Source organism: Neovison vison, chromosome 2 (assembly GCF_020171115.1).
Source record: "Neovison vison isolate M4711 chromosome 2, ASM_NN_V1, whole genome shotgun sequence".
In the NCBI taxonomy this organism is placed as follows: Eukaryota; Metazoa; Chordata; class Mammalia; order Carnivora; family Mustelidae; genus Neogale; species Neogale vison.
Genome location: NC_058092.1, coordinates 200,034,511 through 200,057,480, shown reverse-complemented (window position 1 = coordinate 200,057,480; position 22,970 = coordinate 200,034,511). Strand labels below are relative to the sequence as shown.

General features: G+C 46.5%; 1 protein-coding gene across 1 annotated transcript in view; it reads left to right on the top strand.

Annotated features, from left to right (window-relative positions):
- VSTM4 (V-set and transmembrane domain containing 4) overlaps positions 1-22,970 on the top strand; it is a 97,999-nt gene that overhangs the window by 31,304 nt on the left and 43,725 nt on the right. Inside the window, exons 4-5 of the mRNA XM_044240006.1 lie at positions 8,219-8,326; positions 18,466-18,499. Coding sequence (XP_044095941.1) covers positions 8,219-8,326; positions 18,466-18,499 — 142 coding nt within the window. The remainder of the gene's footprint in view (positions 1-8,218; positions 8,327-18,465; positions 18,500-22,970) is intronic.

Sequence of the window (22,970 nt, the reverse complement as noted above, 5' to 3'; positions counted from 1 at the left end):
GTTTATCATCAGATGCATAAGGATCTCCTGTGGGGTTGTTAGTGACCCGGATTCTGGGCTCCACACAGAGAATCTGATTATTGCAGTTAGGAAGGGAGCAAAACATTTGTACTGGGGCCCAGGGTGTTTCCCCAGTGCAAATGGTTTGAGGACTGTATTTAGAAATAACCAATGGTACGGGGGTGGGGAGGGGCTAGCTTAGTCAGTTAAGCTTTTGGCTCAGGTCATGATTTCGGGGTCCTGGAATAGAGCCCCGTATTGGGCTCAGCAGGGAGTCTGCTTCTCCCTTTGCCTCTGCCCCTGCTCTCTCTCTCTCTCTCACACACACACACACACACACTCTCTCTCCCTCTCTCTCTCTTTTTCTCCCTCAAACAAATGAATAAAATCTTAAAAAAAAAATATCCGTGTTACAAAAAATAAGACTCCATATATCTGGGAAGATTGCAGCCCGTGGTCCCAACCTGTCCTGCAGCATCCTCAGCGTGTCTAAAATGAGCGTGTAATTGATGGTACTTGGTAATTCACATGTAGCTCTTGACTCTCAGGGTCACGCTTAACCTAGCTCTCTACACAAAATCCGTAGCCCAATGTGGGCTTCCTTCTCCACACGAGAATTAGGTCCCTTCAGAAAAGAGCCAGAGTCCTTGCTCTGCCTAATGCCGCAGAGCAGCGGTTTCCAGAGCCTTCTTTCCCTGTGATTCCAGCAGCAGTGGCCTTGTGTTTTGCTTTCTTAACCCAGCCATGGTGTCAGTGAGGCCAGGGGTACAGATGAAACTCCCTGGCGCCTGATGCCGGGCCTTTGCCCTTTTGTTCCTGGATGGGAGAGCTGATGAGGGATGGCCGTCTCCTGGGGCTCCGCTCAGTGGGCCACAGGCCCGCAGCACAAAACCCAGCGTTGTCAGACCGCTTGGTGAAATGCGGCAGTGAGTTAAAATCCCTCAGGGCTGTTGCTCAGGTTGGCTGCACAGATCCGAGATCCTGGCGTTTGCATTTTCCCTGGAAGAGTAGGGACAGACATGGACTTTCTGGAGTCAGCGGTCTGGGAGAGTGGCGTCCTTCACTGCACGGAGACATGCTGGGGCCGCCGGGTTTCAGAGAGGCCGAATATCCCAGCTGGCCTCCGGGTTGCCCAGCAACAGGTGCTGCCTGCCTGTGGCCGGGGCCTCTCTGCTGGGCCTGCCCTGCGGTGGCTTGGTGTTCTGGGAGGGGGGCTCTGGCACTAGCTCCCTGTGCCCCCACCCCGCCCTCCGCCTCCCTGCCGCGTGAGTGTCCCTCCAGCCTGCCAGCCCCACCATCTGCTTCAGGGAGGCCTGGGCTGGGGCAGGAGGGACATTTTCTGCATGGCAGCTTGCAACAGAGCTTAAAAATGACATCGGTGCCTTTGAAAGTCTGGTGGCAGAAGACAAAGCTGCACATGAGTTTGAGGGACGTAAAAGATTTTTAGAATGGTTTTGAGGGCACAGGTACAACGGGGTGTTTGAAAAGCTAACCCCAGGTTCGGTTCAGTGCAGATGTTTTGTTCAATTTGGATCTGAAGGCTGTGGATTCAGCCTCCAGACAAGGATTGTTTGGCCTGGTCTGGTCTGGGTTTTAAAACCTTTGAGCCCACATTTATAATTAGAGAGGTGTGTCAAGGAAGTTAAGGGAAAGTGGGAGATAAGGCAGCACAGGCTGGGCTTCCCGGCCGAGGACAGCTGTCCTGAGCAGAGTGGCCGCCACCTGTGTGGGGCACAGCCCAGCTTTGCTGTTGCTCGCCCGGTGGCGTGTTCCATCTACGTGTTTGTGACCCTGGCTGAAATGGCTCAGCGTTTTATCTGTTTGCAGAGAAAACTGGGGGCAGTGGTTTCAGTGTTTTGAGTAGATAAAACGGGGCATTGTCTTTATGCAGCAAAAGAAACTCTTGGAAGAGAGGGAAAAAATCAGAACTCTGGGGTCTTGGGTGCTACCCCATCCAGAGAAAATCAGATGTTCTGTTTGAGCTTTTCTCCTCCTGCAAGGTGTCACTTGCTCAAGTTCCTGGAGCTTCAGGAATGCAACAGAGAGAAGGTGTGATTGCTCCTGAGGCTATGGGGACACACACACAGGCGGCGGGTGCCTGCGGGCCAGTGTCTCCAGCCCCTGGGTCTGCGTGTTTGGCGGTGTAGCTGAGCCTTCCGGACTGGCCAGATGTTTTATGTCTGCAGTCAGGGCTGCCTGGGGAGAGCCTCCTCCGTGCCACGTGGTAGAGGCTGTGATCTGAAACCAGAACTTGGGACTCTCAGAGCCCCTCGCCTCCTGCCGGGGCAGAGCAGGCCACAGATGTCTACAGCGTGCTTCTGGGGATGCTTGTGGGAGATTCGCACCACGACCTTGTCCCTGCTTGATTGCTACAGTTTCCAAACCAACAAAGGGGCTCCAATGAAGGGGGAGCTCGTGGTGGACGCTGCCCTGCTCCAGTGATCCAGAAACTTCATTCAGTGAGATGGTTTGTCTTTCCAACGAAGGATGAGACTGAAGCCGGATCGCCCTTGCCTTTTTGGTCCTGAGGCCCGCATCTTTGGAGTCTGTCAAGGTGGATGCTGTGTCCTCTTGCCCCACGTCTGTGTGCCTGGCAATGGGGCTGAATTGTTTGTCATCCTCTCATGCCAGAAATGACTACACAGTCCTGGTCCCTGAGCAGTTTGCTTAACCCCAGTAAATCCGGGACTGGCCGTGTGCTCTCCGTGTTCTGGCCCACCCTGCATCCTGTCGTGAATCCTGGTCTGTGACCCCTGCTCTAGCTCTCAGAATTTCATTGTTTGTATGGAGACCTGAGCCCCTAACTCTGACCACTCAGAGCTCTCACCGGGTGAATCTGCAGAGCCCACGCGTCTGAGACAAGGTGTCTATACAGAAAGGCAGTTTTGATTTTTGTTGTAGGAGAGGGTTTCTGCTATCTCTGTCTCAAACTCCTCACATGCCACTGAACTCCTCGACCCCTGTCATCAGGCTCAGCCCGCACCATCCCACTGAACTGGCTTTCCCCCAGGACTTTTCCAGTAACTTCCAAGGAGGAAAACCCAGTGGATGTTTTCCAGCAGCACCTGCTGCTATTAAAGAATTTTTAACATCTACTCTCTTGGCTTCTAGAACTCGCAACTTCAGTTTTCCTCTGCTTCTGTGACTGGCTCCCACCTCCCTCTGTAGCAGACTCTTCCTACCCAACTTCCTGCTCCCTTAAATGTTAGGGCAGGTGTTCCCTTCCCTTGAAGCCTTATCCTACTGTGCTTTCTACTTCTTTTGCTTTTAATTCAGGCTCCTAAGTTCCTTGAAGAGAAATCTTCTCAGACTAGCTTAGGCAAAAATGTTGAGTGAGCCTAAGACCACGGGAGGACCTTGTGGACTCTGACTCAGAGACTACACTGAGCCTCCTGGGCTGTAGGCCAGGGAAGAGAGAGCCAAAAGGAGGCTGAGATGTCTGATTCCATCCCATCCTCCCCCTTCCTCTCTCACTGACCATGGCCGTACCTGCATCTCCAGCTCTCTGTGGAAGGCAGCCGTTCCCCCTGTCGCTCCCAGCATGCTTGCTTTTTCCATTTGGACACTTAACTACCTGCTTCTCCAGGTCCCAAGGGCTTTACAAAGGTGCATTCCTTTTGACTCAGCAATTCCACTTCTAGGAACTTCATCTTAAAAACCTAATTTGATTTTCTTGACTGTTTCTTTGGCTGTGCAGAAGCTTTTGATTTTGATGAAGTCCCAAAAGTTCATCTTTGCTTTTGTTTCCTTTGCCTTTGGAGACGTATCTTGAAAGAAGTTGCTGTGGCTGATATCGAAGAGATTACTGCCTATGTTCTCCTCTAGGATTCTGATGGATTCCTGTCTCACGTTGAGGTCTTTTATCCATTTTGAGTTTATCTTTGTGTACAGTGTAAGAGAATGGTCCAGTTTCATTCTTCTACATATAGCTGTCCAGTTTTCCCAGCACCATTTATTGAAGAGACTGTCTTTTTTCCACTGTATATTTTTTCCTGTTTTGTCAAAGATTATATGACCATAGAGTTGAGGGTCCATATCTGAGCTCTCTACTCTGTTCCACTGGTCTATGTGTCTGTTTTTATGCCAGTACCATGCTGTCTTGGTGATCACAGCTTTGTAGTAAAGCTTGAAATCAGGTAACGTGATGCCCCCCGTTTTATTTTTGTTTTTCAACATTTCCTTAGCGATTCAGGGTCTCTTCTGATTCCGTACAAATTTTAGGATTATTTGCTCCAGCTCTTTGAAGAATACCAGTGGAATTTTGATCGGAATAACATTAAAAGTATAGATTGCTCTAGGCAGTATAGACATTTTAACAATATTTATTCTTCCGATCCAAGAGCATGGAATGGTCTTCCATCTTTTTGTGTCTTCTTCAATTTCTTTCATGAGTGTTCTGTAGGTCAAGGAAACAGTCAAGAAAACAAAGAGGCAACCCACGGAATGGGAGAAGATATTTGCAAATGATAGTACAGACAAAAGGTTGATATCCAGGATCTATAATGAACTCCTCAAACTCAACACACACAAAACAGACAATCATATCAAAAAACGGGCAGAAGATATGGACAGACACTTCTCCAATAAAGATATACAAATGGCTATCAGATACATGAAAAAGTGTTCATCATCACTAGCCGTCAGGAAGATTCAAATTAAAACTACATTGAGATATCACCTTACACCAGTTAGAATGGCCAAGATTAGCAAGACAGGAAACAACATGTGTTGGAGGGGATGTGGAGAAAGGGGAACCCTCTTCCACTGTTGGTGGGAATGCAAGTTGGTGCAGCCTCTTTGGAGAAGAGTGTGGAGATTCCTCAAGAAATTAAAAACAGAACTTCCCTATGACCCTGCCATTGCACTCCTGGGTATTTACCCCAAAGATACAGATGTAGTGAAAAGAAGGGCCATCTGTACCCCAATGTTTATAGCAGCAATGGCCACAGTCGCCAAACTGTGGAAAGAACTAAGATGCCCTTCAACGGACGAATGGATAAGGAAGATGTGGTCCATATACACTATGGAGTATTATGCCTCCATTAGAAAGGACGAATATCCAACTTTTGTAGCAACATGGATGGGACTGGAAGAGATTATGCTGAGTGAAATAAGTCAAGCAGAGAGAATCAATTATCATATGGTTTCACTTATTTGTGGAGCATAACAAATATCATGGAGGACAAGGGGAGATGGAGAGGAGAAGGGAGTTGGGGGAAATTGGAAGGGGAGGTGAACCATGAGACTATGGACTCTGAAACACAATCTGAGGATTTTGAAGGGGTGGGGGGTGGGAGGTCGGGGTACCAGGTGGTGGGTATTATAGAGGGCACGGTTTGCATGGAGCACTGGGTGTGGTGCAAAAATAATGAATACTGTTATGTTGAAAATTAAAAAAAATTTTAAAAAAACCTAATTTGAGAGGTGTGTTAAGGGTTGAGTCTGTAAATGTTCATCCTCCTCATTTATTATAGGAAGCAGTTAGAAACACTTTGTTTGATCAGTAATAAGTTCCCATGAAGCCACTTCTATTAATCTAATACATTTTTTTCACTCTGTTTCTCTCTGTATTTTTATTCTTTCTATACATTTTTGCATTTTCTGTGTTTTTTTTTTTAAGATTTTATTTATTTACTTGACAGAGGGAAACACAAGCAGGAGGAGTGGGAGAGGGAGAGGGAGAAGCAGGCTTCCTGCTGAGCAGGGAGCCTGATGCGAGGCTCGATCCCAGGACCCCGGGACCATGACCTGAAGCAAAGGCATAAGCTTAACGACTGAGCCACTCAGGCGCCTCTTCTGTGTTTTCTTAAATATAACTCCGCACAGAGCCCCAGTCCTCTTTGAAGTTCCTTGTGACCTCCTCAGACTGGTTGAGTTCCTTCTCTGTGTGTTTCTGGCACTAGGCACACCCTTCTGTTGTTACAAATGCCATGGAATTCTCTGATTTCTTGATGAGACTTTAAAATGTCCATTGTTCTATTTCTTGTACGTAGGAGAGTGCTGAACATGGCTGATAATGAACGTCTGTTGGCTCAAGACATTTAAGTGGGTAGGGAAACATTTTGCTAAGTTCAAACGTCTGTAGCTTTTTGCGGCAGAGAAGGGTTAAACGATGCTTTGGCTTCCCTTTGCCTTTCTGAGCCGTCGGCATTTGATCAATCGGATTGGTGATGAAGTTGATCATAGGAGTTTAGGAAATGAGGATGTATGTTATTAAGGGCTCAAGGTTGGTGTTCACCCCAAATTCACATGTTGAAATCCTAGCCCCTAATAAGACCGTGTTAGGAGGTGGGGCCTTTGGGAAGTGATGATGTCATGAGAGTGGAGCCTTCTGAATGGGATTATTTGCCCTTCTAAGACGAGACCTCATAAGAGCTTGCTTGGGGTCTCTCTGTTCTTTGCCATGGAAGGACACCAAGAAGAAATGTCTACAAACCAGGAAGGGAACTCTTACCAGTTACCAGTTCTGCCAGCATCTTGCTCCTGTGGGAAGTGTATGTTTATTGTTTAAACTGCTCAGTTGGGGGTACCTGGGTGGCTCAGTAGGTTAAAGTCTCTGCCTTCGGCTGAGGTCATGATCCCAGGGTCCTGGGATTGAGTCCCACATTGGGCTCTCGGCTCAGTGGGGAGCCTGCTTCCTCCTCTCTCTCTGCCTGCTTCTGATCTCTGTTTGTCAGATAAATAAATAAAATCTTAAAAAACAAAAACAAAAAACTGCTCAGTCGATGGTATTTTGTTATAATGGCAAAATTGACTGAGACAAAGATGATCATGAAAAAAAATGGACATAATTGTAGATTAGCATGTATTTCTAAAAAATGATACAGGGATCCCCTGTACCCATTTGTGCCCTTAACCCAGTTTCTCCCAATGGTAACATCGTGCAAAACTCTAGTAAAACCCAGCAACCAGGATGTTGACATTGATACACCCAAAATACAGCACATTCCCCTCCCCACAAATGTTTCTTAGAGCCAAACCCAGGTTCCTCCCATCAGCTACTTGCTGCTTAACCTCCGGCAATCATTAATCTGTTCTCCATTTCTGTAATTTTGCCATTATATAAATAAAATCATACAGTATGTAGCCTTCTGGGATTTCTGCCCCCCCCACCCCCACATTTAGCATCATTCTCCGGAAGTTCCAGATTGCTGCATCCCTTAGTAGCCCGTGGTGTGTATGAGCACAGTTTGTTGAGCCGTTCACCTCCTGAAGGACATCTGGGCAGGTGCCAGTTTTGGGCTAATGCAAATAAAGCTGCGATTTTGTGTGAGCTGAAGTTTTCATTTCTCTGGGAGCATTTGTCTTAGAGCAGTTGCTGAGTTGAAGGGAATTCGTAGGTGTATCTTTAAGAAACTGTTTTCTGGAGTGGCTGTACCATTTTATAGTCTCACCAGCAAACTAGTCTCCAGTGTCCCAGTTTATTCATAGTCTTCCTGGCATTTGGTATTGTCGCTGTTTTTTATTTTATTGGTTTTGATGGGTGAGTGAGAGATCTCGGCGTGGTTTAAATTTGCACTTCTCCAATGACTGAGGAAGTTGAACATCTTCTCATGAACTTACTTGCCTTCTGTATGTTCTTTTTAGTGAAATGTCTCTCGTTCTGCTCATTTCCTAGTAGGATTGGTTGTTCATTTTTTTACTGTTGTGTTTTGAGAGTTCTTTATATTTTACCTACTAGTCCTTTGTTGGATATACAGTTACAAATGTTTCCTCCCAGTCCGTAGCGTTTCTTTTCATCCTCTTCATACGGGTGTTCACAAAAGAGAAGTTTTTAATTATGATGAAATCAAGTTGATCAAATTTTCTCTATATAGATGATGTTAGCGTGAAGTGTAAAAATTCTCTGCTTACGGACGCCAGGGTGGCTCAGTTGGTTAAGTGTCTGCCTTCTGCTCAGGTCATGATCCCAGGGTCCTGGGGTCGAGTCCCATATCGGGTTCCTTGCTCAGCAGGGAGTCTGTTTCTCCCTTGGCCTCCCACTTCCCCTGCTGGTGCTCTCTGTCTCTCTCTCTCTGACAAACAAACAGAGTCCTTAAAAAATACATTTATAAAAAAATTTCTCTGCTTAGTCCTAGATCCCAAAGATTTTCCTCCTATTTTCTCCCCTAAATTTTCTAGATTGTATTTTCTGTGTAGGCTTGTGGTTTATTTTGGACTGATTTTTGGTAACGTATGAAGCTGATCTTATTTGATACCACTGTGTCTTTGCCTTCAGATCTCTACATCTACGCTGTTCTCGTGTGCTGCGTGGGGATCCTCAGTGTCCTCCTCTTCACCCTGACCATCATCTGGCAGTCTGTGTTTAGCAAGAGGAAAGCCAGAGGTAAGAGGACCGATAAGATCATGTCTGGAACGGGAGCACAACCAAACCACAGACGGGGGAAGATGCTGGGCAAAGTATAACCTTGTTTGAAAAATGCATCGTGAGTCAGGGATTATGTTCCTGTGACGGGTGAGTACAGTGAGTGAGGAGATGTGTCCCCCTTACTCTGCTAAAATCAGTTGTGCCCGCGTTGAAATTTCTCTTTTTCTCAAATCCCTTCCTTCCGCGGTCTCGGTCTCCGAGGCGGTGGCCCTTCTCTCTCTGTCATTCACCCAGACGGGGCTATGGAGTCAGATGAACCTGGATTTGACTGGTTTTAGACGTGTTCCTTAACCACCTTGGGCTTCACTGTCCTCATCTATGAAATGAACTGGGGTGGACACTGCCTTCCTCAGACGGCGTGCGGTTTTGAGTGTTCATTATTTAATTATAGTACTGGCCCAGGGCCTGGCGCCCGGCAGGCAGGTGGGGTCAGGAAGGCTCCGCCCAGCCTGGGGGTGGGGGTCACTTCCATCTCCTTCCCTGTCAGCATCCCTACTGGCCTGGATCTGTCCTCAGCCCTGTCCTGCTCTGCTCTTTCTCTCTTAATGATTATAGTTCTGGGGTCTCCAACTCTTACCTCCCTATGCAGCCTGCCCTGGCTGCTTTTCCACTGTAGTCCCCACCTCTCAGCAAGCCTTAATGTCTCGTTTCCACTGGAGCCTGTATGCTTCCTCCGAAATAACCTCCCTGCACACCGTCTGCATTTCCAAAGCAGGTGTGGACACTCTCGCTCCCCGAGATGATGTGGGTGACAGCTGGGCTCTGGAATTAGACCTGCTCTGGCTCAGATGGCTGCTCTTCACTTACCAGCTGATGACCTACCCGCTGAACCTCACCTTTCCCAGCTGAGTAATGGGAAAGCAGTAACATAACATTTAAGTCCCATGGGATTACTGAGAGGCTAAAGTTCAACAACAACAGCAACAAAACCTTTAACACATTCCGACTCTTGTCAGTGTCAATGACACATGTTAGCATTATGCATCAGCCTGAGGTCACCAAGCTGGGAAGTGTTAGACTGGGTGGTCGCAGTGTATGGGAACGCTTGAACAGGGAGACGTAGCCATGCTTCCAGAGGGCCTCTCCACCAAGGTGCAGGCAAGGCTCAGGGAGGGTGGGGGTGCACTCGGGGACCAGCCTGCAGGAAGCTGTTGCCATTGCAGAGTTAGGAGACGAGGGCAGGAGAGGCTCCTGGGACTTTCAAGAGCTACTGCTGTGGGACAAGTGTCACCAGCAGGAGCCTTAGAAGAGGGACCCAGGCAACGCCATACCAGGAGGCAGCAGGGAGGGAGCCAGCCGGGAGCACTCATTCCTCTGCCCTCCTTTCTCCCCTCTCCTCTGGATGTCCTGCTGCTGCTTTGCTGTGCTCTCACCAACCAGGAGCCAGAGGGCAGGGCGTGGAGGTCAGCCTCCTGGCCAGTCACGGTGGAGAGGGACACAGAGACACCCAGCACACCCAGGCCTATGGCAGATCTTTCATGGGCCGTACCCTTCCACAGTGCTCTCTGCGGTCTCTCAGCTGAGCCAGAGAGCCTTCCTCTGCAGCCTCCACCTACCGCATCAAGAGTGCCCAAGCTTTCTTCCTGTTGCAAACCCTTGCCTACGTTTGTGAGCTTGTGGGACACGTTGTACAGATGCCTTTGCTGCCCTTCAAGAGAATAGCGAGGAAGGCACAGGCCCGTCATCTGATCCATTCTCCTTGGAATTTGGCTTATGACAGCTGCTCAGCAAGTGGGGGACAAATGTGTTTGTTTCCCAGCTGCTTTGCTCCCAGCTGTTGGAGTTTGGAAGCCCCATAAGCAGTCTCTAAGCCTGTTTTGCTCCAAAGGCACCTCTGCCTGGGTTTGGGAGCAGGACAGAGCAGCGTGCCTTGAGCTGCTGGCTCTGGTAGTTGGTAGGCAGGATTGGGGAAACAAAGCAAAGTAGGTAGTTCAGGAGACATCCATCTCCTCCAGAGCCAACAAAGCAGACTGCCAAAGTACATGCCGTGCCACACACTGAGCCCCCGAGAACCCGATCCCAGTCACCCTTGCCCCCCTACCCCCAGAGCGAGCCCAGACAGCCTCGTGTGCACCTGTGCAGTGTCCCAAAGTCCCACTGAGCTTCCAGGAGCTTCACGGGGGCACCTGCTGTGGGCCGCACTGCTCAGTGTCTCCTCCACAATCCTGTGTAATCCTCACCACCAGTCCCTGCTGCTTCCGTTTGCGAGAGAGGACTCAGCGGAGAAGCTCGAGAAAGTCCTGAAAGGGGTATGGCAGAGCCCAAGCTCAGCCTGATTCTGAGGAAATTTTTATTGAGGAGAGCTTCGCCATCTGGGAGCCAGGTTTGCCAAGGAATTTTCTTTCAGCCTTCACGGTGGTTCCTGCCAAGGTCCTTTCCAAACAGCAGGTATCGCTCCCATAGTCCCTAGGGAGCTCGGCTTTATTCCAGCAGGCTGGCCTTCTGTGGCCCTGGCTGGGCGGGTCCTGCCCTGTGGGACGCTAGCAGCCAGGTGCCTCCCAGCCACCACAGGGCCGGGGACAGGGGACTGTGCAGGGTGGGGCCAGGGTTACCCCTCACTTGGACCTCGGATCCTTAGCACAGCGCTGCCCGAACCTCAAGGAGCAGAGTGTTCACCAGGAAGCCTGCTCAAATGAACATTCTGACTGAGTACTTCTCATGAGATCATGGAGGGGCCACGGTTACCTGTGAGACGCCACGCTTCGAGTGGCAAGGCCTTAGAGCTGGTTCTTCTGAACCCTGTCCTCCTCTGTACCCGTCTTTTATACGAAATATTTTGAAAGGATCCCATTACCATCTTGAAATGAAACTCAGAGATGAAATGAGCTGCCTGTGCCCACAAAAATACAATCAGGCCCAGACCCCCTTGTTACGTGGACAGTTTCTGGGTTTTCTGTGTCACTGTGTGTGGGTTGGGCCTTCTGCGTCCTGGCCACATGGAGGAAAGCCAAGCTCTCTTGCCCAGCTGAGAACCTCAGAGCATCCTGGCTGCTCACAGACACAGGGAAAGTGGAGGGGAGCCCAGCACCGGCTCTCCTGCTCCTTCCCCTGGATCTTCCTCAAAGGGGATATCAGAGTAGCTGTCCCCACTCCTGGTGCCATCCCCTGGAGGCTGCTTGAGGTAAACAAAGTCCAGCCTGGAAGCTGGGGGGCCAGCAGCCAGCATCCTTCCCTCTCTCTCCATTCCCACTGCTTGGCCCTCACCCCACCTCACGCTGCCTTGTTTTCCTGGGGTGCTCCTTGTTCTCGTGAGCTGCCATTAATTGCACCCATGTGTTCCTCGCTTTGCACTTTCCTCCCGAGCTGTGATTCTTTGTCCTGGCTCTTAGTGCCTGGGTGCTTGCATCTTTGTCCCAGGGGCTCTGCAGCTCTGAGTCACCGTGGAAAACACGAGTCCTGGTGGCCCAGGACCAGTCCCTGAGTTACTCCTCAAGCACAGTGCTTTCCTGTGGCTTTTACATGTTTGGGAATGAGCCTAGACTTGCTGCTTTGAGAGGGCTCTAGCAATCCCCCAGCCTTCCCTGTCTGAGCTCGTACAAGGGCAGTTTGAAGGCACGGTAGGACCAGACGGAAGGAGATGGCCTTAACACCTTTGTCGCTACTCTCTGTGACATCTTGGTCTAGCTGACACTTGCTGTGCTAGAACCCTAGCCCTGGAGCCAGGGCTTCCTAGAGTTTGCTAGACCCCCACGTTCCCCTGCTGCAGGCTTGTTCTCTCTGCTTCCCCAGGGGATGGGGCCAGAGAGCCTATGAGCTGTATCCGCAGGAAGAAGGTGGTGGGGGGGTACGTCCCTGTCACAGCCACGCTCAGTGCAGGGAGGAGGCTCAAACATGGAGTCGGGGGGGTGGCTGTGGGTGAGGAGCAGAGAGGTGACCCAGGGGCCTTGGAGAAGTTGATTGGCTCACCAGCGCGGACACTTGGACAATCCCTAGCATGAGCTCTCCTCGCCACACACTTCTTAGATGCAGAGTTGGTCTTCAGAGCATGTGGGAAGGTTGGCTGGCTCTTGTGGGCCCACTGCCACCTTGGGAAGGGAACCCATCCTCCCTGTGCGGGTGCTTGTCAGCCTCCCCAGGAGACTAATGCCAAGAGCATGGGACCCAGAGCCTGGATTCAAGCTCCTTTACTTAGAGAGTGGATCTTCTTAGGCCCCGAGTAGACATCCTGCGTCCCCAAGTGTCTTCACTATAAAATGGGGATAAGAGTTTCTCTTACTTGCATGGCTCCTGGGGATGCTTTTCCCAGTGTGGTGTGGCCGCCGGTCCTGGCACGGGCAGTTCTGGAGAGCGCCTTCCAAAGCCTGCAGCTCAGTTTCCAAACCATATCCTTCCATCACGGTCACGGTGACTGTGGGATCAGCCATCCTGGCAGTGAGGGCAAGCAGAGCCCCCAGATGCTGTCTCCAGCAATCCCCCAGGCTTCCCTGTCTGAGCTCGTACAAGGGCAGTTTGAAGGCACGGTAGGACCCGACGGAAGGAGACGGCCTTAACGCCTTTGTCGCTGATCTCTGTGACGTCCCGGTCTAGCCGGCACTTGCTGTGTTAGAACCCTAGCACACACATGTCGTTGGACATTTTCTTAGTAGTCGCATTAACAGGGTAAAGAGGTTAAAAAAAAAAAAACAACTCTTTTATTTAAAATATATCTAAAATAACATTTCAACAAGTATCAATATAAAGATTCAGAATGAGATATTTTACCTTCCTTTGTTCATACTGAGGCTGAAATCCAGCATGATCTCACTTCCAGCACATCTTCCTCGGGACTAGGTGTATTTCGAGTGCTAGGTAGCCACCTGGGGCCCACGGCTTCCATATAAGACCAGTTTCTAGACCCACAACTTTATGTGCTGGAGTTTTCCATCAGTGCTTTTCATGTGGTCATGAAATAGCTCCCTGTAGCAAGAGGACAGGCAATAGGAAACCCCATTCTCCTTCTCAGCTAACCACTTGGTGCCCGAGGGAAATGGCTTCACCTGGCCTTGTGACTGAGCCAGCCCCGAAACACTGCTAGGGCAGGTCTGCTTCCTGGGAGGGGCTGGGGTTTTGGATGTGACGTGATGGGAGCACAGTCCCGTGTAAAGGGAAGGGCTGGCAGGAAGCAGGGCAGAACCCTGGGCTTATCTCTCCCCACAGGGAAGTGCAGATGTCCTTTTCCAGGCTGCTGGGCTGTCTGTCCCTGCTGGAGCTGGGCGGGGGGCAGGGGGCTGGGAGAGCACTGTGCTCAGTCACTCTTGCTCCTTCGGCAGATGCATGGGACCTTTTGCAGGGGCTGTTACAGTCCTTGAACGGTGCAAGAGATGCTTGGGGAGCAGAGCAGAATTATCTACAGGTCCTACCTCAGCGTCTCTGCAAGGCCTGGGTTGGGAGAGGGTGCAGGCAAATTAGAGGAAAGTTAGGGGAGGGTCAGGCCTTGACCTTGAGGCCCCAACACTGGTACAGAGCCTGAAAGGATGGGGGAGCATGGCTACCTCCACTCCAAATCGCCCGTCTGGGGTGGGGTAGCAGTGGCAGAGGTGGGCCCATATGGGGATGACAGTCTTCAGCCTGAACAGGTCATCTGGGAGCTTTGGCCATGAGGTGGGGGCTGGGAGCAGTGTGGCTCAGGCTGAGGTGGCAGAGAAAGGGCTCACAGACACTTTTCTGCCAGGAGGTGAGAAAAACAGTTTTTCCTTTTAGTCTTCCAAGTCCTAAAGATCATAAGATCACCGCTGAAAAAGAACACTGTCCTGAGTTTTCATTTCTGGGTAGACTGATTGCCTTTGTGTGGGGCCAGGAGCCCCCGGTCAAGTACGCTGGGTGCGAGGTCATGGCCCACGATGGAGACGGGCTCCAGGACCCCCCTTATTGGCTCCTCTCTTGCTGGTCTCACTTCCCCACTCTCCAGTGGATTTGCTGGGATCCCACCCCACAGAGACTCTGTACTGAGATGATTATCTTACAGGCTCTGCTTCCCGGGAGTCAGTGCTGATGAAGTTACGTATATTTGAAGGTGACTCTGGGCCAGGGCTATGTCTCCGAAGTGCAAAGGTCTTATGTTCAGCATGGATTACTTTTGGTTCCCTGGCAGTCCCTCAGCCTTAAAGGAGCATCAGCCATGTGTTTACTGGTCTGAGACATCATAAGCATCGGTCAGCAAGGGCTGGCCGAGGGGCATATTTTGTGCCGGGCACTAACCATCCTCTCTGGGCCCCTGGTCTTTCTGAGTCAGCCTGTTCTCCTCCAGCCAACTATTACAAGTCGCCCTGGCCTGCCCTCCGGCTCCCTGGTTTCCTGATCTCCACGCTGCTCACCTCATCTGCCCCTGGACTGGATTTCCCAAAATAGAGGCCAATGCATGGATTCCCTAAGATTCCAGCCCCAGCTCTGCCCTGCCCAGCTGTGGCACAGTGGGCCAGCCATCTCTCCTGAGACTGACTCTCTATGTCTATAAGGAGCTCTGATACCAGCCACCCAGTATCTCAAGTGTCCCAGCCACCCAGTGTCTCAAGAGGGCTCTAGAGTCAGGCTGCCCAGTGTTGCCCCTTCCTAGGTGTGTTAGTTTGCTTGGCTGCCGTAGTAAAGCTTATAAGTGGCTGTCTTTTCCCGGTATCTTCACACGGTCTTTCCTCTGCACCTGTTTCCTAATCTCATCTTAGAAGGACATCAGTCATTTTAGATTAGGGCCCACCCCCAGTGACCTCATCTTAACTGAATCACCCGTTTAAAGGCCTCACCTCCAACTACAGTCACATTCTGATGTGTTGGGTTTTAGGCTTCAGTATAGTAAGGACGCAGCTCAGCCCCTAACATTAGCTGTGTGACCTTAGGCAAGGTCATTAACCTTTCTGTGCCTCAGTGCCCTCCACCATAGAATTAGGTGCATAACAAAGTTTTTGTGAAGATTAAATTCAAGTGCAAATTCGTGGTCTTCAAACATTTTTGCTTGCATAGCACCTATAAGCATTTCAAAAACTATGCACCCTTGAACATTTTTTGTTGATGTCTAAACTTTTTGATCATAAGTGTAAATTGTTGCAAAGGAGGTAATTTCTAGGGCATCACAAATATGGACATCTTAAAACAAAGTGTTTCAATCTCTTTCACATCTAAATGTTATGAATTTCATAACTACCTCTCTTTATTTAAAAAGACTGCGAACATGCTTCAGCTATATTAGAAATTGTATATTGTTCCTTTTTCTCCTTGAACTTTTATTTTCACTCTACTTTCCCCACAAAATTTTATCCCACTTTAATGCAGTTTTTTTGTTTACACTTCTCTGTAAAAATAATGTGTATAAAAATTTAAATTAAGAGTTTTTAGGGGCGCCTGGGTGGCTCAGTGGGTTAAGCCGCTGCCTTCGGCTCAGGTCATGATCTCAGGGTCCTGGGATCGAGTCCCGCATCGGGCTCTCTGCTCAGCAGGGAGCCTGCTTTCCTCTCTCTCTCTGCCTGCCTCTCCATCTACTTGTGATTTCTCTCTGTCAAATAAATAATAAAATCTTAAAAAAAAAAAAGAGTTTTTAAATTTCCTTATTCCAGAATTTTCTAGGTATTAATTTTTTTGTGTTGTTATTAATATTGAACAATCAATAAGATTTGGAAAATGAATATAAAATTAATCAAAACCCCATAGATATTATCAATTTAGATAATCAATCATAGAAGATCATTTTATTGGAAATGTATTTTTATTAAAGTAAATTTTTATTTTAGTTCATATTCCCTTTGTGTGAATCTGCTTCATAACGGAATTCAGCATCACTTCTATTCCTACTTTTTAAAGTAGAGAATTGAGACTGAATTCCATTACTAAGAATAGAAATGATGTTGAATTCTGTTATTAGGCAGATTCCCACAAGGGTATATGATCTGTCATTGAAAATTATTTTTAATACTTGACCAGCCGACAACTGGATTAGGTCATTATTTAATCCTTGTCAAAAGCAAAATATTGGGACTCTCTGCTGGTGAAAGCTTTAGTCACCCAGTCCTTAGTCATTTGCTTTCTCAACATTGGCACCAACTTTTCAAATCATTTCTCATTTGGTGCCTCCTGTTTTTTACCTCCCTAGCACAAGTCAGGATGGGTGAGAGGTATGCCTTGATTTTGTGAAGAGAAACAGTGATGTGATGGGGAGGGAGGAAAGGAATGCAGCCAGAGCTCTGGCATGTTCTGGGAGAATGAATTCTGGAAGAAAGAACACTGTGCTAGGTGAAGATCTAGAAAGTGATTTCCTTAACACTACCCTTCCTGGGATTGCCCACCGGTTTGCAAACCGCAGACACATGATCACGGATTTATTTAATAAGCCTAGAGTCAGTCCAGGAACATGAAATGTTCCATAAAACTCATTATGGTTTTATTATTGCTACAACTGTAAATTATCCAGCACAGAGTAGGTGCTCAGTAAATAGGATATAGAAAGAGTTTATGCACTAAAAGGGAGTAGTAAGAGGTAAACCTAAAAAGCCCTTTTTTTTTCTTTTTGAATTAGTGTTTTCTTTTTATTTATTTATTTATTTTCAGTGTAACAAAATTCATTGTTTATGCACCACACCCAGTGTTCCATGCAATACATGCCCTCCGTAATACCCACCACCAGGCTCACCTAACCTCCCACCCCCTGCCCCTTCAAAACCCTCAGATTGTTTTTCAGAGTCCATAGTCTCTCATGGTTCATCTCCCCCTCCAGTTTCCCCCAACTCCCTTCTCTTTTCCATCTCCCATGTCCTCCGTGTTATTTCTTATGCTCCATAAGTAAGTGAAACCATATGATAACTGACTCTCTCTGCTTGACTTATTTCACTCAGCATAATCTCTTCCAGTCCCATCCATGTTGATACAAAAGTTGGATTTTCATTTCTGATGGAGGCATAATACTCCATAGTGTATATGGACCACATCTTCCTTATCCATTCGTCCGTTGAAAGGCATCTTGGTTCTTTCCACAGTTTGGTGACCATGGGCATTGTAAAAATCCCTTTCTAAAGCAGAGCCCCTGTCATGCTGGTCTGGAACCTGCCCTGGTTACCTGCAGGACAGATCATGCCAAGTGTAGCAGCTTAAAAGTAAAAGGATTTTATTTGCTCACAATTCCGTCGGCCAGCAGTTTCGGCTGGGCTTAGCTGAACATTTTTTCTGGTCTTCACTGAAGTCCCTCCTTTGCTGCAGCTGCTGGTGGATGAGCTGAGGCCTGGCTGCTCTGGGGCCTCAGCTGGGGTGACTTGTGCCTGTTCAATATGGTCTCATCTCTCAGTAGGCTAGCCGGGCTTCTTTACGTGGTAGCAGAAGAGTTCCCTGCAATGAAACAACAAATGAGCAAACCTCAGAGCACAGGGGACGGTTAGGCCTTTGCTTGCGACATATTGGTTATTGTTTCATTGACCAAAGCATGTCTGGCAGTCAAGCAGTTTCACAGTGGTGTGGACAGACACAGGGAGGTGCGATTCATTGGGACCATCAATGTAATGATCCACCACCCACCTCCGGAGCCCATGGCTTTGCTTCTATTTGAAGTGAACTCAATTGTGAGATTAGATTGTCCACTTATTAGGATAACTGCCTAGTTCTTCTTGTTTTTCCTCTGCTACTAGAATCTTTTTTTTTTCCACTATGAGACCTACTGTGGAGGATGTCTTGCCCTAAGACTGTTTTTCCAACACACCCCCCTGCCCCCAGAAGAGTGTTGATCAGAGAACAAAATGCCAGTTTGCAGAGAGGAGCAACTAAGTGGAAACAGGTTGTCTCCAAAGGCTTTCTCATGACTAAGGCAGAGCTTCCAAGTTGGGTGATTGTTACTCTAAGACCTTCTGGATCAGAACCACCTCAACCTGGCTTGGAAAAAAAAAAGACTGTTTTAGGTCATCAAACTAGGAGATCTGGGGTATATGGTTCATGCCTGGCTCAGTCTAGGTGTGGAACAGTATTGAGTCAATGTGGTATCTGTGCTATGGTTATGCTTACTCATCCAAAAAGAAGTATGAAAGCCCTAAGAAGTGGCTTGTATGAACATCTGGGCAATGCCTGGCTACCTACGTTCCCTGGTGATTCCTGGAGCACATGCTTCTAAAGTAACATTTATTTACCATCTTCTATTTCTTTTCATTTTACAGCGAGACATTATTTGGTGAAATGTCCCCAGAACAGGTAGGAATACTTTCTTTTTTTTTCAAATGAAACTCTTTGATATTTTCCTTTATATTGATATTACCATGAAATTGGCTTAATTTGTATCTTTACCTATGCAAACTACCTGCATGGTAGTTTGCAGGTTGGCCTAAAAATGTGTGTTCTTCATGCACTTGCTTGCTTCTAGATTCCGTGCTCTGGTTTTTACACCCAGATTCCAGAGAAAATATAACTCATGCTGGTTCAACATGCCAGTTGGAGGAGCCTTGGCACCTGCTCTTGGACAACTGTTTCCCCTGTGTAGGAGGAAGCTAGCAGCTAGACTGAAGCACTTTGATGCTTTCTGGCCACAAATCCTCCTAATTCCCTTCCACCAGTGCCTGCTTGCCCTATGCCCTTCTCTGCAGAATGTGGCCATTAGAAATACATGTGCTGAGATGCTAGCCTTCTAACTAGTGGAACACACCTCACAGGTAACATAACAGTTACAACAGACATTGTAAATTCATAGTGTTTATAAATTTGAGACTTCTGGTTCAGGCACAATGGCATAGGTCAGTTTCTCCCTGCTCTTCCCTGCTAAGCACAACCATAAACCCTGAAAATAATGCCAGAGACAACCAAAGGAGAACTCTGAAAGGGGGTAAGAAGAAAAATGATGAAAGACAAAGAAAAAAAAATCTTAAAAGCAATGAGAGTGAAGCAATCCATTACTTATGGGGAACACAAATTGGAATGACAGTGCAGTTTTCATTGGAATTGATGGAAAGCAGAAAGAAGTAGTACATTTTCTCTTTTAAATATTTTACTTATTTATTTATTTATGTTAGGGAGAGAGCAAAGGAGAGAGAGAGCACGAGCAGGGTAAGGGGTCAAGGGGGAGAGGGAGAGAGAGAATCGCAAGTGGACTCATTAAGCACAGAGTCTAATGTGGGACTTGATCTCATGACCCTGAGATCCTGAGCTGCGCCCAAATTAAAAGCTTGGCATTTAACTGACTGAGTCACCCAGGCTGCCCAAGAAGTGGCACATTTTCAAATATCAAAAGAGAAGAACTGTCAACTACAAATTCTATATCCAGCCCAACTGTCCTTTAGGAATAAAGGGAAAATAAGGACATTCTCAGATGAAGAAGAACTGAAAGAATTTGTCCCTATGGGTCCTACATTAAAAGAAAGGTCAAAATAAATTTTTGAAATAGAAGAGAAAGACTTGATACATTAGGGAAGAAGATCAACAGTAGAGCAGAAATATGGGTACATAAGTAAGCTATTCTTTTTCTCATGAGTTTTAAAAATAATATCTTGTAATCAAAACAAAAATTATAAAACCATCTGATACCAGGAAAAGCATTAAGATATTTAGAAGTGGGGAGGGGAAAGTTACCTAAATAGAAGTGAAGTTTTTACACTTCCCTCAAAGTGATAGAAATTTGGTAAGTCACACATTTATTTATCAAGCTCAAAGCAACCATTAAAGCGACTATGAAAAAAATACACCCAAAAACAGTATAGAAAAATAAAGACAGAATCCTAAAATATGTTTCAGTAACATAAAGGAACAGAGGAATGAAAACACAGGAAATAAACAGAAAACAGATAAAAAAATGGCAGACTTAATTGCTAACATACTGTTTCTCTTACCTGGTTTAAAACTTAAACAGTTTAAATACATTAGTCAAATGACAGAGATTGACGGAGTGGATTAAAAACACACACACACACACAACCTGTATATATGCTTTTTACAAGAAACTCACTACAAACCCAGTGACTTAGGTAGGTTGAAATAAAAGGATGGAAAAAGTTCTACCATATAAACAAAACCAAAACAAATCTGGAGTGGGTAGACTAATAATATGATAAAATAGACTTTAGAGTAGAGACATGTACTAGAAACAAAGAGGAACATTCGATAATGATGACAGGATCAATCCACCAGGATAAAGACCCTAAATATATGTATACACACCAAACAGGAGAACTACCAAGTATATAAAGCAAAGAAAAAAGAGCTGAAAGAAGAAAGAGATAAATCCACAGTTACAGAGGGCAGCTCCAGTGTCCCTTCTCAGCAGCCAGGAGACCTTCTGAACAGAAATTCGCAAGGGTATAGAAGATCTAAACACCCGCAATCAAGGACAGGCCCAAACTGATACAGATTGAACACTCGGACCACCACCGGCAGAACACGTGTATTTCTAGCCCCTGCAGAACATTCGCCATAAGATCTAGCCTATCTTAGACCAAATGCTGGGCTTTAAAACAAACCTCAGCAACCTTAAAGCAATGGAACTCATACAAACACATGGAAATGAAACAGCACACTTTAAAAATAATGCATGGATCAAAGAGGAGGTCTCAGAGAAAATAAAAAAGAATACATAGAATTGACCAAAAATAAGAATAAATGCAACAAAACATGTGTGATGCCTTTAAAGCAGTGCTGATGGGGAGATGTATGGCCTTAAATGCTTGCATTAGGAATTAGGAAAGCCCTCAAATCAACAATGTGAAGTCACCTCAGAAAATTAGGAAAAGATCAAAATAAACCCAAAGCAGGCAGAAAAGAATGAAATGATAAAGGTCAAAGCAGAAACTGATGAAATTGAAAAGAGCAAAATAATAGAGAAAAATCAGTGAATCAAATATCTGGCTCTTAGGAGACTGACTGCTGGGAGGAAATGGGTAAAGTGTACCCAAGATCTCTCTGCTTTATTTCTTATGACTGTATGTGAATCTGCAGTTATCTTCATAAATACTTCAGTTGGATGTGAATTTGGATGTCTCTGGGGGATCCTCTCTACAGCCCCAGCAGTCCGTATACCTGACTGCTTTGCATTTCTGCTGCTGAGTTTGGGATCCAGAGAAACCCTATTACTAAAATCAAAATATAAACTTTTATTGAGAGTTCACCACCTACCAGGTAGTTGTTTGGAGTAGACCAACAGCGAAGAAGAGAGAGAGAAATCCCTGCTTTGTGGAACTTACTAGGCACTGAATGCAAATGCTCGTGTCTCTGGGAGAGATGTCTGACTATGGCCAAGTGAAGACATCAGCAAAGCCTCTCCCCACAAAGGCAGCTTTTAATTGAACCAAATCAACAAAAATAACTATTCTAACACTCTGGGAAGACCACAGGTGTATGCTAAACGGAGAGCCTTTTATACTGGAAAAACGGCTAAGCTGCTGCTTACAGTGGGGTCTGGTGGGGTTTTGGCCTCCGTTTGCTCCAAAACTCCTCCCTCCTGCTTTGTTGGTGAGCTTCTTTCAGAGCAGGGAGTGCTCCAAGGACCACCAGATGCTCTGTTGTTAGAAGGGGGCTCATGTGGCGTAGAGCAGTGTGCAGTGCTCACGTTCAGCAGCAGTGTCCCGGGAGGTGAACTTCTTAGGGGGGTTGAGCAAGGAGGGCCAACAATGCTGCTAGTCTGAGCTTTTGGTCACAGTTGGGGCAAGTGTATTTCTCACTGAGACAACACACATGGGGAGTGGGGTATGGAGAGCACCCAAAGGAAGAGAATAACACTGTGCAAATAGTAGCAAGAGACATGGTAGCTGAATTAATATCAGATAAGATATGTTTTAAGACAAGAAATAGGACGAGAGACAAAGAAGGAAATTACAAATTGTGAAGGATTAATACCACCAGGAAGGTACAACAATTATAAAGGAACATGGGCCTAACAACAGAGCCTCAGCATCCATGAAGAAAAAAAGAAAAGGGAAAGATGAAATTGGTGATTCTAGAATGATAGTTGGAGATTGCAATGGTCCACTCTCAGAAACCAAGACAGAAAATCAACAAGGGCACAGAACATCAAGCAATTTTATTTGACATGGAATGCTCTACCCAATGACCACATACCATACTTGTCAAGTGCACTGGGAATATCCACCAGGACAGACCATATATCTATGCCACAAAACAAATCCACATAAATTTACCAATTTTATGTATGTAAGAAATCATACAAAGGTTGTTCTCTGAGCAACAGAATTGAATAGAAATTAATGACAGAAAGAAATCTGGGAGATTCTCAAACATTTCAAAATTTAAAACAACACACTTCTAAATAATACAAAGAAGAAATTACAGGAGAAATTAGAAAATATTCTGAATTAAATACAAATATAAACAAAACACATCAAAACTTACAAGATCCTGCTAATGCAGTGCTTCAAGAAAAAATTATGGCTTTAAATGCCTATATTAGACAAGAAGAAAGACTTCAAATCAATAACCTAAGCTTTCACCATAGTTAACCAGAAAAAGAGGACCTAGTGAAATCCACAGTAAGCAGAAGAAAGGGTATAATAAAGATCATAACAGAAATCTATGACATGGAAAAAACACACACGTGCACAGGGAAAAATCAATAAAGCCAAACTTTGTTCTTTGAAAAGATCAATAAAATTGACAGATCTTAAGTAGACTATTCAGGAAAATAAAAAAGAGGAAAAAACAATTACCAAATCAGGAAGCAAAAAAG